Consider the following 13331-nt stretch of genomic DNA (forward strand, 5'->3'; position numbering starts at 1 on the left):
AACATTGTTTTCATTGAAAAAAAAAAAAGGTTTATTGTATATTGTGAATATGAAGAACAGCCTTACCAAAAAAACTGTAGAAACTGAAGACATTCTCACATTTGCAGAAGCATATAAGACACTATTTACACAAAGGCAGTGAAAGGGGTAAAAAATTATTGCAGTCAATTAATGCTGATAGAACTTTTTATTATAAAAAGAGAAAGAAAAGAAACAGTGCAAAAATACTGTCAAAAGTAATCAGTTCTATACACAAGATAAAACTGACAAGCATAAGCTTATGTACTGATATGAATAATACATTAGAATATAAAATAGCATGCATAGATTTTTTTTAAAGGCTTTCAATAGCATAGAATAGTTCTGCCATTCAGCCCTAACAGGAGGGGTTTGGGGCAGGAGGGGCACATAACTGATGTCTCATTTCTCTAGAAAATGTGTAAATACAATGAGGTGGTGAGATTCAGATCATTGTTTTGTGCTAAACTGTCAGGTACAGAATTACAGAACAAATAAAACAGGAGGCATCACAATACTGAAGTAAAACAGGACAGTAAAATCCAGTGACATAAAACTTACACATGTTATCTCATTTAACACATTCCACACAATAACATATGGGAATATTACACTCATCTGCATGTGTAAACTTTTTCCTTTGTAAAATAACCAAAGAAAGGTACTTCACTAGTGAGGAAAATGTGTTTTTCCATATGGAACAACCTCAACAAGATAAACATCCTATTACCGGTGTTTCTGGCATTACAGATTTGCTTTCTTTTCAAGACCAAGCAGAAGCAAGAAAACACTTTTATTTACCATACACAAAAAGGAAGTTCATATACATTACATCTATAAGTTGTGGAACTCACCAGCACAGGACATTGTGAAGGCCAGAGGAATACATGGCTTCTAAAGAGAAGGTGATGTGATTCATGGAAGATGGGTCCATCAGTGGGTACTACCCACAGGGAGCAGGATACAGCTTTGGCCTCAGGAAGCCCCTGAAGCACGGGTTGCCAGGTACACCAGAGAGGCTGAGCACCCTTTTCTAGACACATCCCTGTTTCTTCCTTACCTACCAGCCACTGTCTAAGTCAGGGGGAACCTGACATGGAAACATTTTGTGGGAAACATTCCTCTTTTCTGCCTTCCTGCCTAATCAAGGAATACTACCCCTGAAATCACTGGAACTGGCTGTCTAACCACTGAGTCCTTACCCAGGTGAATCAGTGGTAGTCCTTCCCTTGCTGTTATGTAGTGCTGGAATTCTCCAGTGGAAGCTCCTGTTTATCACTGATTTCTAGTTCACTCTCTGAAGGCAAAGTCCTGTTGTTACAGAGTGTGGGAAACATGAAGCACAGGCAACAAAACTTCAGAGAAATGCCAGCCAAAAAACAGCAGAGAGAAACCAATGGAACTGTAAGCTAAGATACTCCAAAAACAGACTAAATTTATTTACTTTAAATATTTATATAAACACTGCTATTTTTGACCTGTGCACTGTTTTGTTTCACAATCTAACAATAGTTAATGGTTAATAACTCCATCTTGTTTGCCCCACAGCCATCTGTTCCTTTCCTCAAATCCCAATCCCTGCAAGTATCTGCATGTGTAATGTCCTTCTCTCTAAAGATTTAGATGGCATCTATAGATCCCTTAGCACCAGATAGTAAAAGAAAACTTCTCTAGAAGGCTAAGAGTGAGCTGGGGACAATTGCTTTTGGGGTTCTGGACTTGCAGCCTTTCTTTTATTGGAATCAAAACCTATCCCTAGCTCCATATGGCTTGAAGTATACATCAGCAGCTTTATACTCATTTTGTGTAAGAATGGTCAAATGCTGTTTTCATGCAGTCCTTCCTCTCATGGCCAGCTCAGGAGTTTGCTCCTGCAAATGTGATGCAGCCTTTATTTCCTGCAATGGTTACCACCCTAATGTTTTTTTATCCATCAAGATAAGCAGCAAAATTTAACTCAGACTTCCCTCAGTGATGCATGAGAGCTGTTACAGCAGAGATCAGCCTGATGATTCCAGTTTCTGAGCACACAGACCACAAACTGTTAGCAGGCTGACAACAGCTAATTCAGTCATCATCTCCTCCCAGGAGACCAGAGGGAAGTCGGCTGTTAGAAACGCAGCATTGTCAGTAGCTCTGCTGAATTTTCCCTACAGATTTCCATGCTATATCCAAGTACAAGATTGCCCATCAACACTTCTTTTAAGTTGTTTGAGGTCTACAAAGACATAGCAGGTATTGGATCAAAAAATTATGTCCTGGCTGACAATGACAAGCACTATTGAAGCACTTAGGTTGGAAAAGCATGAGTAAGTCTATGTTTTGCCATTTGCATTTCTGTTTGTTTACAAAAAAGTAATTTTAAAAACCCCAGCTTTTGAAATCATGCAAATATTTAATAATATTTATAGCTGACGCAGCTGATTTAAATAAGTAGAACAGAAATGCACTTCAATATACTTCAAGGACTGTGCTGGCAACAGGTTGAGTAAGTTCTCAGAGATGTCTTTGCCAGCTAAAATTAGTTTAGGGAATTTCTGATAAGGCTGAGCATTTAGGATCTCTGTATGTCTGTACAGGAAAACACTTGTGGGAACAAACTTCATCTTTCCCCAGGTAGTCAAAGACAAGAGGTGCAAAGCAAGGATTTGTAGGACCTGAAACAAGTAGGACCTGAGCAGCTGATGCCTGCCATCCTCCAGTGTGATTGATGGAGGACAGAAACAGGATCCCCACAACACTGAGCAGCATCTCAACTCAGCTGTCATCTCTCCCATCCCTGCTTGAATAATGGGAAGCATGAAATGCTCAGACCATAACCTTTAACCAAAAAGCTGATGCCATCACCTCAATACTACAGTTGGTAAGAGTTTAAATTCAAAAGACAAAGGTTGTTAAATACAGATGAAGAGTGTACTAAAAGGAAAGCAGACACAATGGATGCCCAAGCCAGACTTACTCATCTGCTGCAAGTTCTCTCTTGGAAAGCATCAAGGAGTGTGGGCTGAACATGCCAGGCTGCAAGGTGGGTGCCCTGAAGACTGCTTGGGTAAAAATTCCATTCATTGATGAATCATTGTGAGATTTTTCAATCCAGACTTTACTCCAAATGGATGAAACTGGTCTCAAACTACTGTAATGCTTTGATGTTAAAAAACATGGAACAGAACAACAGCAACACCAAAGTGCCCTTTTCTCCTCAAGGGTTCTGCTGTTTAAAACTCTGTGGGACAAAAACTAAACAGCTCTGTTGCTTTAAGGCTCATGTGTTCATTCCTGCTATGACTAAGAAAATTGGATGCAAAATGCATTTTCCTGTCACTCCCTAAAGGTTAGGAAATACTGCCCAAGCAATTTTGGCCTGATAAAACTACAACAGGTTCAAAGTGAGAAGGTTCATTTTTTCCTTTACAAAACTGTATCACATTTCAACCATAAAACATCAGCATGCTGAGGGCTGCTTGTAAGCTGGGGTGGAAAGGAACCTCTGAAGACATGCACCAGCCCAATTCACTTATGATATTAACAGATCTAGTCAAGATAAAATCTAGCAGGGAAAAATACATTGAAGTCAGATGAAAGGAAAAGTTTAAAATTACCATTCTTTGACAATGAAAGGGAAAAAGTGACTCACATTGGCCTCTATCTACCATACCAGCCACATTAGGAGTTAATTGGAAATGACTGTTTACCACATGGCCACTTATTTGGCTCATTAATAGGCACTGACTTAATTTGGAAAGGATTTTTTGTGCCTTTTTCTAATTAATGTTTTTCTAAGACACCTATGATGCATCTCTGAATAAAAAAAAACATTTGCTTAATTTTCTTCCCTTCAAACACAGCTCTTCACACTCTCTTATGCAATGACTTTCCTGTGCTCACTGTAGCAGCAGAAATACACATTTCAGACAAGAGCAGCTGAATAATAAGACATAAGAACAGATTCTTTTCCCTCATGATTTTCTACTCCTCACATCCAAGTGGAGCAATGGAACTTGACAGCTCTGGGTTCAAACTTAATTCATCATTAGGAAATTATTCAAAAAGTTATAACGAGATAACTAATTTAATACACTTTGCTTCAAGGTTTATTCCTTGGCTTTTTTCCCAGATATAAAGCATCTCTCTGCAATTATCATGCAGATGCTGCTGAAAATGGTTGCTGCTAATTTAACAAGAGTTATGTTGGCACTGGCAGAAAAAATTGAGAGGAAAACTGAAGTTGACTGAAAACTCAACTGATCCCTAAAAGGAACATGGCCAAGATATTACAGTGAAACAATTGCCCTCCATTTTTTGGTGACTACAAGTCTTCACCAGAAACTCTGTCATCATGTTAGGCCTGTATTGCAGAGCACCAAATCAACAGTGCAGTTTTAAACACAGCCAAGAAACTTTCTGGTACAGAACCTTAGTTTAAGCTCCCCAAAAATTTTAATCCCCTTAGTGCTGAAATTAAGAGTGCTTGTAGGCTTGGGCCTTTGTATATTGAGGGTTTGGACATGGGGATGCAATAGAAAAGCAACACTAGGATTAAAATATTAGAAGTATCTGGGGAAGGGATACCGAGAAAGGTGATTTCACCATGACAAAGTAACTGCATTGCATCACGTGCCCTGAGAGCTATGAAATCTTCACCCTTGGGAATTCTGAAACTGGATGTGGCCCTGGAGAAACCTATCCAAGTTTAAAGTCAGCAGTGGGATGAGTGGGGCTGAGTCCAGAGACCTGCAAGGTGCCTCTCTAGTCTGATTCTTTCTCCAACCATCCAACAATAGTTCACACGTGAAGACCAAGGCAACTGGAGATGCCTAATTTCAATGAGATTCTTTTTCTACACAGGGTGAACCTCAAGGTAATAGTACTTTCAGTGTAATTTGTGAGAAGGTGCTTGATGTGGATTTTTTTTCCAGATACATTTGGTTGAAAATCCTCTGCTGTTCAACTCTCAGACCACCAGAGTTATTGGAAAGAGTCATTCACTGACTTCAGCCTGTTGTAGGTCACTGCACTTCACTCTACATTGCATCCCATGAATCCCTTCAAGGCTTGCACACAGCAGCAAAAGACCTCCTTAAAAAAGATACAATATTGATTTTTTTTCAAGGACTAATCTAAAATGGTAATTCTTGTGGAATTTGAACAGTTTAGCACCCAAAACTCTCTGTCCTCACAATGTCCTGTGCTTGAGCCCTCTGTTACGTGCCTGGCTGCACGTGCAGAAGCTCAGGTCTCCGTGCTGTGCACCCTCAGCTTCCACTCACACAGAGCTGTAGCTGACTTCTAGCAGGTCTTGTTTTTACCAGGGAAGCCACATACTGGGTCCAGAATGTCCTCACGTGAGAAAAAGCCCACTGCCAAATAACTGCAGGTTTCAGAAGCTGTGTAGCAAAATAAAAGCCAGCAAACTACCTTGACAAAGGATTGTTTTCCTTATAGACACATTACAATGCAGACCAGTCATGTCAAATGTGGTTCACTTTGAAGGTCACTATGAGTTTTAGAGTTATTAAAGTAATTCAAAAGTTATTCCAAGAAAAATAAATTATATCTTGTATAAAATAATCCACGGGAGACTAGTAAAGAACCATAATTCCTTACTTTCAAGACAACTTTAAAAAGTGCAATATATGCACACAGTGTTGTCAAGGCAGTTCCCCTTGTTCATCAATAAGGTTCAGTCAGATCCACAATGCTGGGTCTGGGATGTTTGAAAAGATTAAATAAGTCTTGAGTTTTGCAGGAATTGTATGAGCACTTGGTAGACAAATTTGTACTGGGCTATGGTCTGGATCATAAACACTCTCTGCTCCCGCAGGTGTCTCAGCATCACAGGAACGTCCATTTTCTGTAAAGCAAAGGGGAAAAAAAGGCATAAGGATGTGGGTTCATTAAACCAAGCAATCAGTGTCTCAAATATCAGTTATCTGACACAGAGAACCATACTGTAGTTATAGAAGACAAAGGCTCTGTGGACAAAATTAAATGTGCAGGCAAAGATACAGATCTTTTCAGTGAAGGGGAAGGGAACTTATTACCACCAAATGATCCAAAAACTCCAACATCTGATCTGCCACAGCCAAGTGTATGTTAGCAAATCACATTCCAGGAGAAATAGGTCTGTAAAGTGAAACAGGGATCCAGTATCCACAATATGTGTTTTGCAGACTCCAGGCCAGTGTAAGTTTGTTGTCATCTACTGAATATCCACTGGAACATACTAAGGGTTCTCCAAGAAGGCATCTTCCAGCTTAGTATTACCCAAAATAAACTCACTTGTGTGCCCTGAAAATGCTCTGCAGCAGGAACTAAAGTGCAGTAAGAAGGCACAGATGAGGAAATCCACTGGGAAGGCACAGACCTAACCCCACTGAGCAGGCACAGGCAGCCTTTAATGGTCTGAACTCTTTAGCAAATGAGTTCTGTGAAACAGAGGCCCATGAGGTGAAGCATTAGAAATCACTGCACATTTCATTAGGATGCTATCATCAGATTTCTGGCATTTAGGGAGCCAAAAACCTATGATGCTGTTGTGTTTTTTCTGTTCCAACAGGTACACGAGGAGATATTGAGGAGCTGTTGAGCCATGAAGCTCAGCCTGCCAGGCTCAAATTCAAACAGTGTGAAATGTGAGCCAAGCCCAGGGACACAAACCTTCTATGGCAGCAGGAAACGTGAGCACTAAGATACACACTGCTTCTGAGGAGGTTCTTGAGCAGCTCAAGATAGAAAACTGAAGAACAGCTACCCTACCAGGCAACAACACAAACTGCACTTTGTAATGGCTGCTTGCAGAAATGCCAAGAAGAACTTAGCAAGTCTTTTGCTGCTAACCCTTGGAGGCCCAACTGTGCATGGAATCTGCTTCCAGGCACATCTGAAGCTTCCTGGAAAGTTTAAAATAAAAGTCACGCTGCATATCCATTTCTGTCCATGCATATAAAACTTAGAATCTCCATTCCATGTAAACAAGTATTAACTCATAGGCTATCACTTTCTGAAAACAAGGCCAAATATTCTGCCACATACCCCAACAAGCTGTTATAAAAGGACATCTCTAGAGTCAACGAGTGCAAATATTTGGGATGAGTAATGTCATATTATTATCAAACAGGTGCAAAGAAAAATGGAAGCTCTTTCCAGTTAACTTGACTAACTTGGAGAAAGCCTCCCTGTAGAGTCAGATGCTTATGAAATGGTCCTTGCTGAGCTGAGTCATGTGGAACCTGATCTCACCTGAACAACTCCAACAAAAATGTAGGCCAGCCTTGAGCTGCACATAATGTTCCTCTCTCAGCTTTTTGTTGCATGACAGTTCATTGGTTTTTAGTGGGTGCACAGCGATCCATGCACCTCCTAAAAATGGAGATGGCTTTGCCTTATCTCAGAAATGGAAGAAAACCCTATCCTGGCTATTCAACCTATTCATAGCCAGCTTAGTATTTGATTCCAGGTAAGGAGAATCCTTAAATTCACCTTCATTGCAATGCATGTCCAAAAAAAAAAAAAGAAAAAAAATTACACCTAATGCTCTGCTAAGCTGGCACTTGCAAACAGAACAAACAAAAATGCTACTCATTTCTGCCTCCCAAACCAAAGACCTCCCATGTGAAAGCATGATGTAGTTGCAATCATGAGTTAATGTCCCAGTGCCAAGTCTGGACTAAAAGTTGATAGAGCAGGTTCTCAATTACTTTCCCGTACTATGTGTCTACAGCAGTAAGGATGTAATGATGTGACATTTACTTGCCATGCAGCAGCTACTGAAACTCTATCCCTGCAATGAGATACAGCTTTAGACTCAATCAGCCATTGCCCAGAAGCCACAGAGACTGAAGCTGTACATAATTTGATTAAACATGGCTTTTTACCTGAACCTGAAACCTCAGGATCGAGAGTTCTCTTTTTTGTTCCAGCACTGCTGCAGGCTTTCCAAAATGCTCTTTATCAAAATTTTCAAACCCCCTCCCGATCTTTAGTCACTGCTAGAATGTTAATGCATTTACTTGCTAGGACACTTCTGTGAAGACCAGTTCCTAAGACTAAAACATTTTAAGTGATAAGTAATTATATTTCAGGAAAAAGCCCCAACCAATTCTACTACAAAATAAACAAATAAAAAGGAACTCCTCTGTGCAGAATCTGTCACAAACTGAAAACATGCTGTCAAAATTTTTAATTTTTTTTTCCTAAATTAGGTGTTAGCTAACCAAAAACATTAACTTGGTACTATCTAGAGAAACAAAGCCCTTAATGAAAATTGTATTTATTGTTAATGATAATTTTCATTATTAATCAAGACAAAATAATGCTTTAATTAAGGCACATCAGAGAAATCCTTTATTATTGAGCACTACCATCAGGTCCTAGTGAAGTTGATGAAAACTCATATGAATGATGTCAAGGCTCACCCCCATGCTTACATGTTGAGGTGCCAAAGCTACTCTTTGGCCAAAGGGTGATTTCTGTAAACCAAGGTGGCCAGATCCTGTGGCACAACCCTGTAAACCAGACACAGCTGCACTGATGCTCACAAGCAGTTCAGGATGGCTTTTTTAAGTCTCCAGCTTTCCCCTAGCATGCAGAAATTTCATGGCTACTATGTGAACAACAGGAGCAATCATTTCCACATGTCAGTGCATAAAGAAAGTCAAGCAGGGTCATGAGTCAGAGCCATTGCACCACACCAGAGCAGCTACTGAGCAGCAGTCAGCACTGGGAGGCTGCTGGATTCCCAAGGCACATCCCTGTGGGCTCTTTCTTGGCCAGGATAGCTCCTCCTTTCCCTTTCTCCCCCAAATAAAAAGCAAAAGAAGAAAGTGTCAGCTGTGACACAGATCTACAGGACAGCTACCCCTTTGGTGAGGCCCAAGCAGAGTTGGAGATTTGTCCCAGATGATCTGAGCCCAGGATCTGTAGGGGTCTTGTAACTCCAGAATGATGAGCTGCTGGAGTCCTAAGTCTTCCCTTAACTCACCCAGTGGCTGATTATTGGGAGGGGCAGAAGGATACATATCTATTTGTTATTTCTGCTGCATTCTTATCTCTACAAGCAGCTTTGGTCCTTAAGCATTTTCTTTGGCAAAAGAAATCCCTGGTTTCCACAGATGTCATGAAAACTGTGTGGCACATTGCTAGTCAAGATGTGATGTTCTTCCTAGACAGTTTCCCTGTGACACATGAAAATTAAGTTGCTACCCATGGCTGCTCTACTGGGGCTCTTTTTCTTAACTCCAGACTGTGCTACTCATAATGCTGACTGCAAATCCCAAAGCCTATTCCCCAGAGGAATCCATAAATAAAAGTTTCATTCCAGGTAAGATTACAAGAGAGATGAAGGAGCCCAAGGAGAGAATTTAGAGTGCAGAAAACTTAGTTAAAAGAGCAAGGACATTATTCTCTAGCCTCTCTCAGGTAGCATTTGTAAATGCATTATCTCTAGACTTTCATTAATACAGGTATGAAGTTGACTAAATTCTTAGAAGAGGGAAAAAAGCCCTAACTTCGAATGTATTAAAATAATACTAATAAAAAATGCATAATATCAACTGTACAGAAAAATACAGCAAATAACCTGCTGTGGGGAAACTCTGCCTGTCACATTCAAGGCCCTTGTCTTGCTTGCAAATGTGATAGAAAGAAAGCACTTCAAAGCCTTTAAATTTCAACCTGAGAAATGGAGGCAGCCAGGCAAGGGGCAGTTCAGGGTTTGAAAAGCAAGCTGCCTTACCTCATTATGCTCCAAGCAGCCGATCATGAGCTCTGTGAGGATCACCACCCCTGTCCTCCCCACACCTGCACTGCAGTGCACCACGATGGGCGGGTTGCAGCTGTTGCTGCTGTCCAGCACGCTGTTGGTGTGCCGGCGCACCGACTGGATCTCCTCCAAGTAAGCTGCAGGGGGAAAAAGCAGGCAAGGTTGTAAACACCTACATGTCCAAATGTAAGAATTAGGAGGGGAGGGAGAAGGAATGTGGAAAAGTTATTCTCTGTCATTCTCTCTCTCACATTTTTACAACATAATAATGATCTTGGCCAGGGTGCACTGAACAGCTCTGCATCCAGCAAGTACCAGCTGGGTGTCAATTATTACTTGGGAGGCTGCTCCTTTAAATTAAATAGTTCTTTAAAAAAATTAAATTCTGTTTTCCCCCTTGCAAATCTCTAGATCCCCTAAGCAGATGATTCTAGACATTACTTACAGCAATTCCTGCTATTAACAGGCTGGGATCAAAACAACAGCTAAGTCCCATTGAAACTACTGCCTGTCAAAACCAGTATCAGATGGGAAGCGAGCATCCATCTGCCCTGATTCCTCTCTTCCTTCTCCCTTCTAGACTGTGACAGAATCTTCCCCCTACTCTCTGCTCAAGGTTTGTTTCTCAATAGCTACAAGCTCTTCTGGGAGATCACTGCTTTGTTTTCCCTGAAGCCATTTGTAGAAAGCTTGGGACTCAGGAACAGCTGCCTTGTGTGGCTGTTCTAGCATCATTCAACACATCCTGCTGTCAGACCATGCTGGGAACCTCACATGCTGGAAGCTCACTTGGCTTCTCAGCACTCCAAGTGGGAAGTGAGGCCTGAGCTGACCTCTCTTGCTCTGACCCTCGGTGTCAGGGCACTGCAGCCCCAGCTGTCCTCTCCCCACAGGGAGGATGAGGCTGGTGGCCTACCAACAACAGAAAAGCTGCATTTTAATGCACACAGGGAGATGGAACAACAAGTGGTGGTAAACAATGGGAGAGAGGAAATGGGGACAATCAGGTTCCAATTACTGCCATATCCAACCACAGCTAGAGGGGTTGGTAGGAGAAACAAACTATGAAACAAATGAGAAATTGGGCAATAGCATTTCCTTGAAGACAGATTCTCTGGTACTCCTGTCCTGAAGCTGAAATATCATTTTTTATCTTTTGCTTTGGTGACAGATCTGGGGAAAGGAGCATGCACTATTTACATCCAGCCTGTACCATGCAAAGGAGAATGCATCACTAAAGGAGTGTAACTGTGGCAAGATTGAAGTAGAACTAATGGATCTTCCTGAGAGAGGACTTAGCTCACAGAGCAACACTGCAGCTGAAAAGCTTTCAGGAACTAATAGAGCAGGCATCTCCAACACATCAGTACACCACGTACAGCCTCTTTTAGTGGTAATTTAAAGATTTCTGCATCATTCCCTACTGTAGTGCCAGAGATGTGTCTTGATTTAAATAATAGTTTCATTACTATTATTTAATATGGGAGTATATTACTTAATATTACTTGCTAAGAATCAGGAAGTGTTATTAACACATTACAGATGAATATAATTGCTTTATTTTCAGAAATGCATGAACCAGGAACCAGTTGGGGAGGCCCTTAAGCATTGCCTGGGTATGTGTGGTTACAAGGGTGGCAGTGAGTTTAGATTTACTGCATGTGTAAGAGCCCTCTGCTCTTCTGCAAAAAGAAACACTGGGTGAGATACACCATATTTCAACAGCAACTGATCCTCTGACCTTTCTAATCATATTTGTGTACAGCCTATTATCTCCTACATTTATTAGGTAGTTGGGAAATGGCAGTAACTTATACCGACAGATCAGCCAGCAGAAGTATCCTATTATTTAAAATTCCCTGAGTTTTTGGAACTGCTGCTTCCTTGGATTTTTTCTACTGCTAATCACCTCAGTTCCCACCTCTGGAATTCCACTTTTTTTTTCTGTCTGAATTGCAGCAAAGTATAACCTAGTTGAGGCCCATGTACACCACAGCAACAACCATTTGCTATCAATCCCAGCTGTAACTAGGTACAGTGAACTGAATCCAGTGTGAGCAATCTCTTTCTTGATGTATCATAGAAAATAAAGAAATCTTACATAAAAAGCCTTGGACTTCTTCTGGACACCCATGGTCTGGCCAGTCAGTGTACTGCAAATGCCACACTGTCCTCTCTTGTCCTGAGAGAAGGTGCTTGACCTTCAGACCAGTAGTTGCAAAGCAGCCAGAGTCTGTGCGGAACTTGGTGGTCACCTTGAACTTCCCATAAGTGGCTGAGCTGTGCTTAGAGCCCAGTTTAGGCCAGTAACGATGGCTCTTACTTCTTCCTCCCTCCTTGATAACAAAACAGGACAAAAAGCCATTAGTTTCTACAATTACAACTCTCTACAAACAAGGGGCATAAAACTCCAGATAAATCTCCAGATAAGCCAAGTGTTCTTATTTTAAGAGTAAGGAGCAAAAGAAAAGAAAATACCCATTAAAACTTAAACCTCTCAGCCATGGAATATTTTTAAGTGCAAAACTACTTTAAGACTCTTGTCTCATAACAAATGACAGCTACTGCCTACAACACCTTTGTAAATATTCTCCTCCTGGGGAAGACTCTCCTTTAAATAGAAGGAGAATCTCTTCAGAAGCTTTTAAGTGTCTGTTCTTGATCAGCCTTGGGAACTGGACAGTGACTGGATGTGCTCTGCTACTCCCTGTGTTTGCTGAAAGCAACCAGGCATAAAGCCGAACGCGGTGTTAGTTAACAGCATGTGCCAGTTTTTACAACATAGCACATAGTTCTTGGATTACAATAGGAATAACTGTTTTGCTTGGCACAAGAATAAAAAGTAGTGGGGTGTTTTTGTTTGGGTTTTTTTACTTTTTTTTTTTTTTTTTTTTTTTTTACTTCTATGGAAACAACAGCTTCTGGTCTCTTTTCAGCTGATAAGAGTGATGGGATAGAGAATTGGCCTTGGACAGTGTGAAAATCTCTGTCATTTTGACCAGGAGCAAGTTCAGCGCTCTCACATTCCAATGGAAACATCTTTGTTTGGCTTGGCCCAAGCAGGGGGAAGGAGGGCTCCTGCTTGTTTCGCTTTAGCACTTGCCAAACTGAGTGTCAGAAAGTTAGGAAGTATAGTATGAGAGCAGTACAGGCATATGTTCAAACAGAGCCAGAGGAAAAGGGGATGTTGATAGAAAAAACAGGTTACTGGAGTGGGAAGTGATGATAACAGGAGATTGGCTCACATCAGAAAGAACTATTCTGTATTCACGTACCTCTTCAGCTGTGACCATGGCTATAACATTCACCCCCTGTTCCCACACCATCTGCCAGAAGTCATGGCATGTGTGTGGCAGGGGCCCTTGGGTAGCAATGTAGTGCCACTCCTCTCCACCTACAGTCACCTGGGAGAAAGGAAAAAAGAGTCAGTGCCTGAATTCTCGGCAGCATCAGTGCCAGAACTGCCTTTTAAACAAAAGAAGCTACAGTGAAACCTTTACTTCTTTTTTCTTCTATTTTTGGTCAAAATTGTGGAAAAAAATCATCCTTCGAT

General features: G+C 41.1%; 1 protein-coding gene across 1 annotated transcript in view; it reads right to left on the reverse strand.

The window, feature by feature from the left end:
- Positions 1-19: 19 nt before the first annotated feature.
- PTPN14 (protein tyrosine phosphatase non-receptor type 14) overlaps positions 20-13331 on the reverse strand; it is a 71807-nt gene continuing 58495 nt past the window's right edge. Inside the window, exons 15-18 of the mRNA XM_079297503.1 lie at positions 13054-13182; positions 11880-12114; positions 9752-9915; positions 20-5869 (exon numbers count right to left, since the gene is read on the reverse strand). Coding sequence (XP_079153629.1) covers positions 5741-5869; positions 9752-9915; positions 11880-12114; positions 13054-13182 — 657 coding nt within the window. The 3' untranslated portion in view covers positions 20-5740. The remainder of the gene's footprint in view (positions 5870-9751; positions 9916-11879; positions 12115-13053; positions 13183-13331) is intronic.

This window comes from Erithacus rubecula, assembly GCF_903797595.1.
Source record: "Erithacus rubecula genome assembly, chromosome: 2".
NCBI classification, from domain to species: domain Eukaryota; kingdom Metazoa; phylum Chordata; class Aves; order Passeriformes; family Muscicapidae; genus Erithacus; species Erithacus rubecula.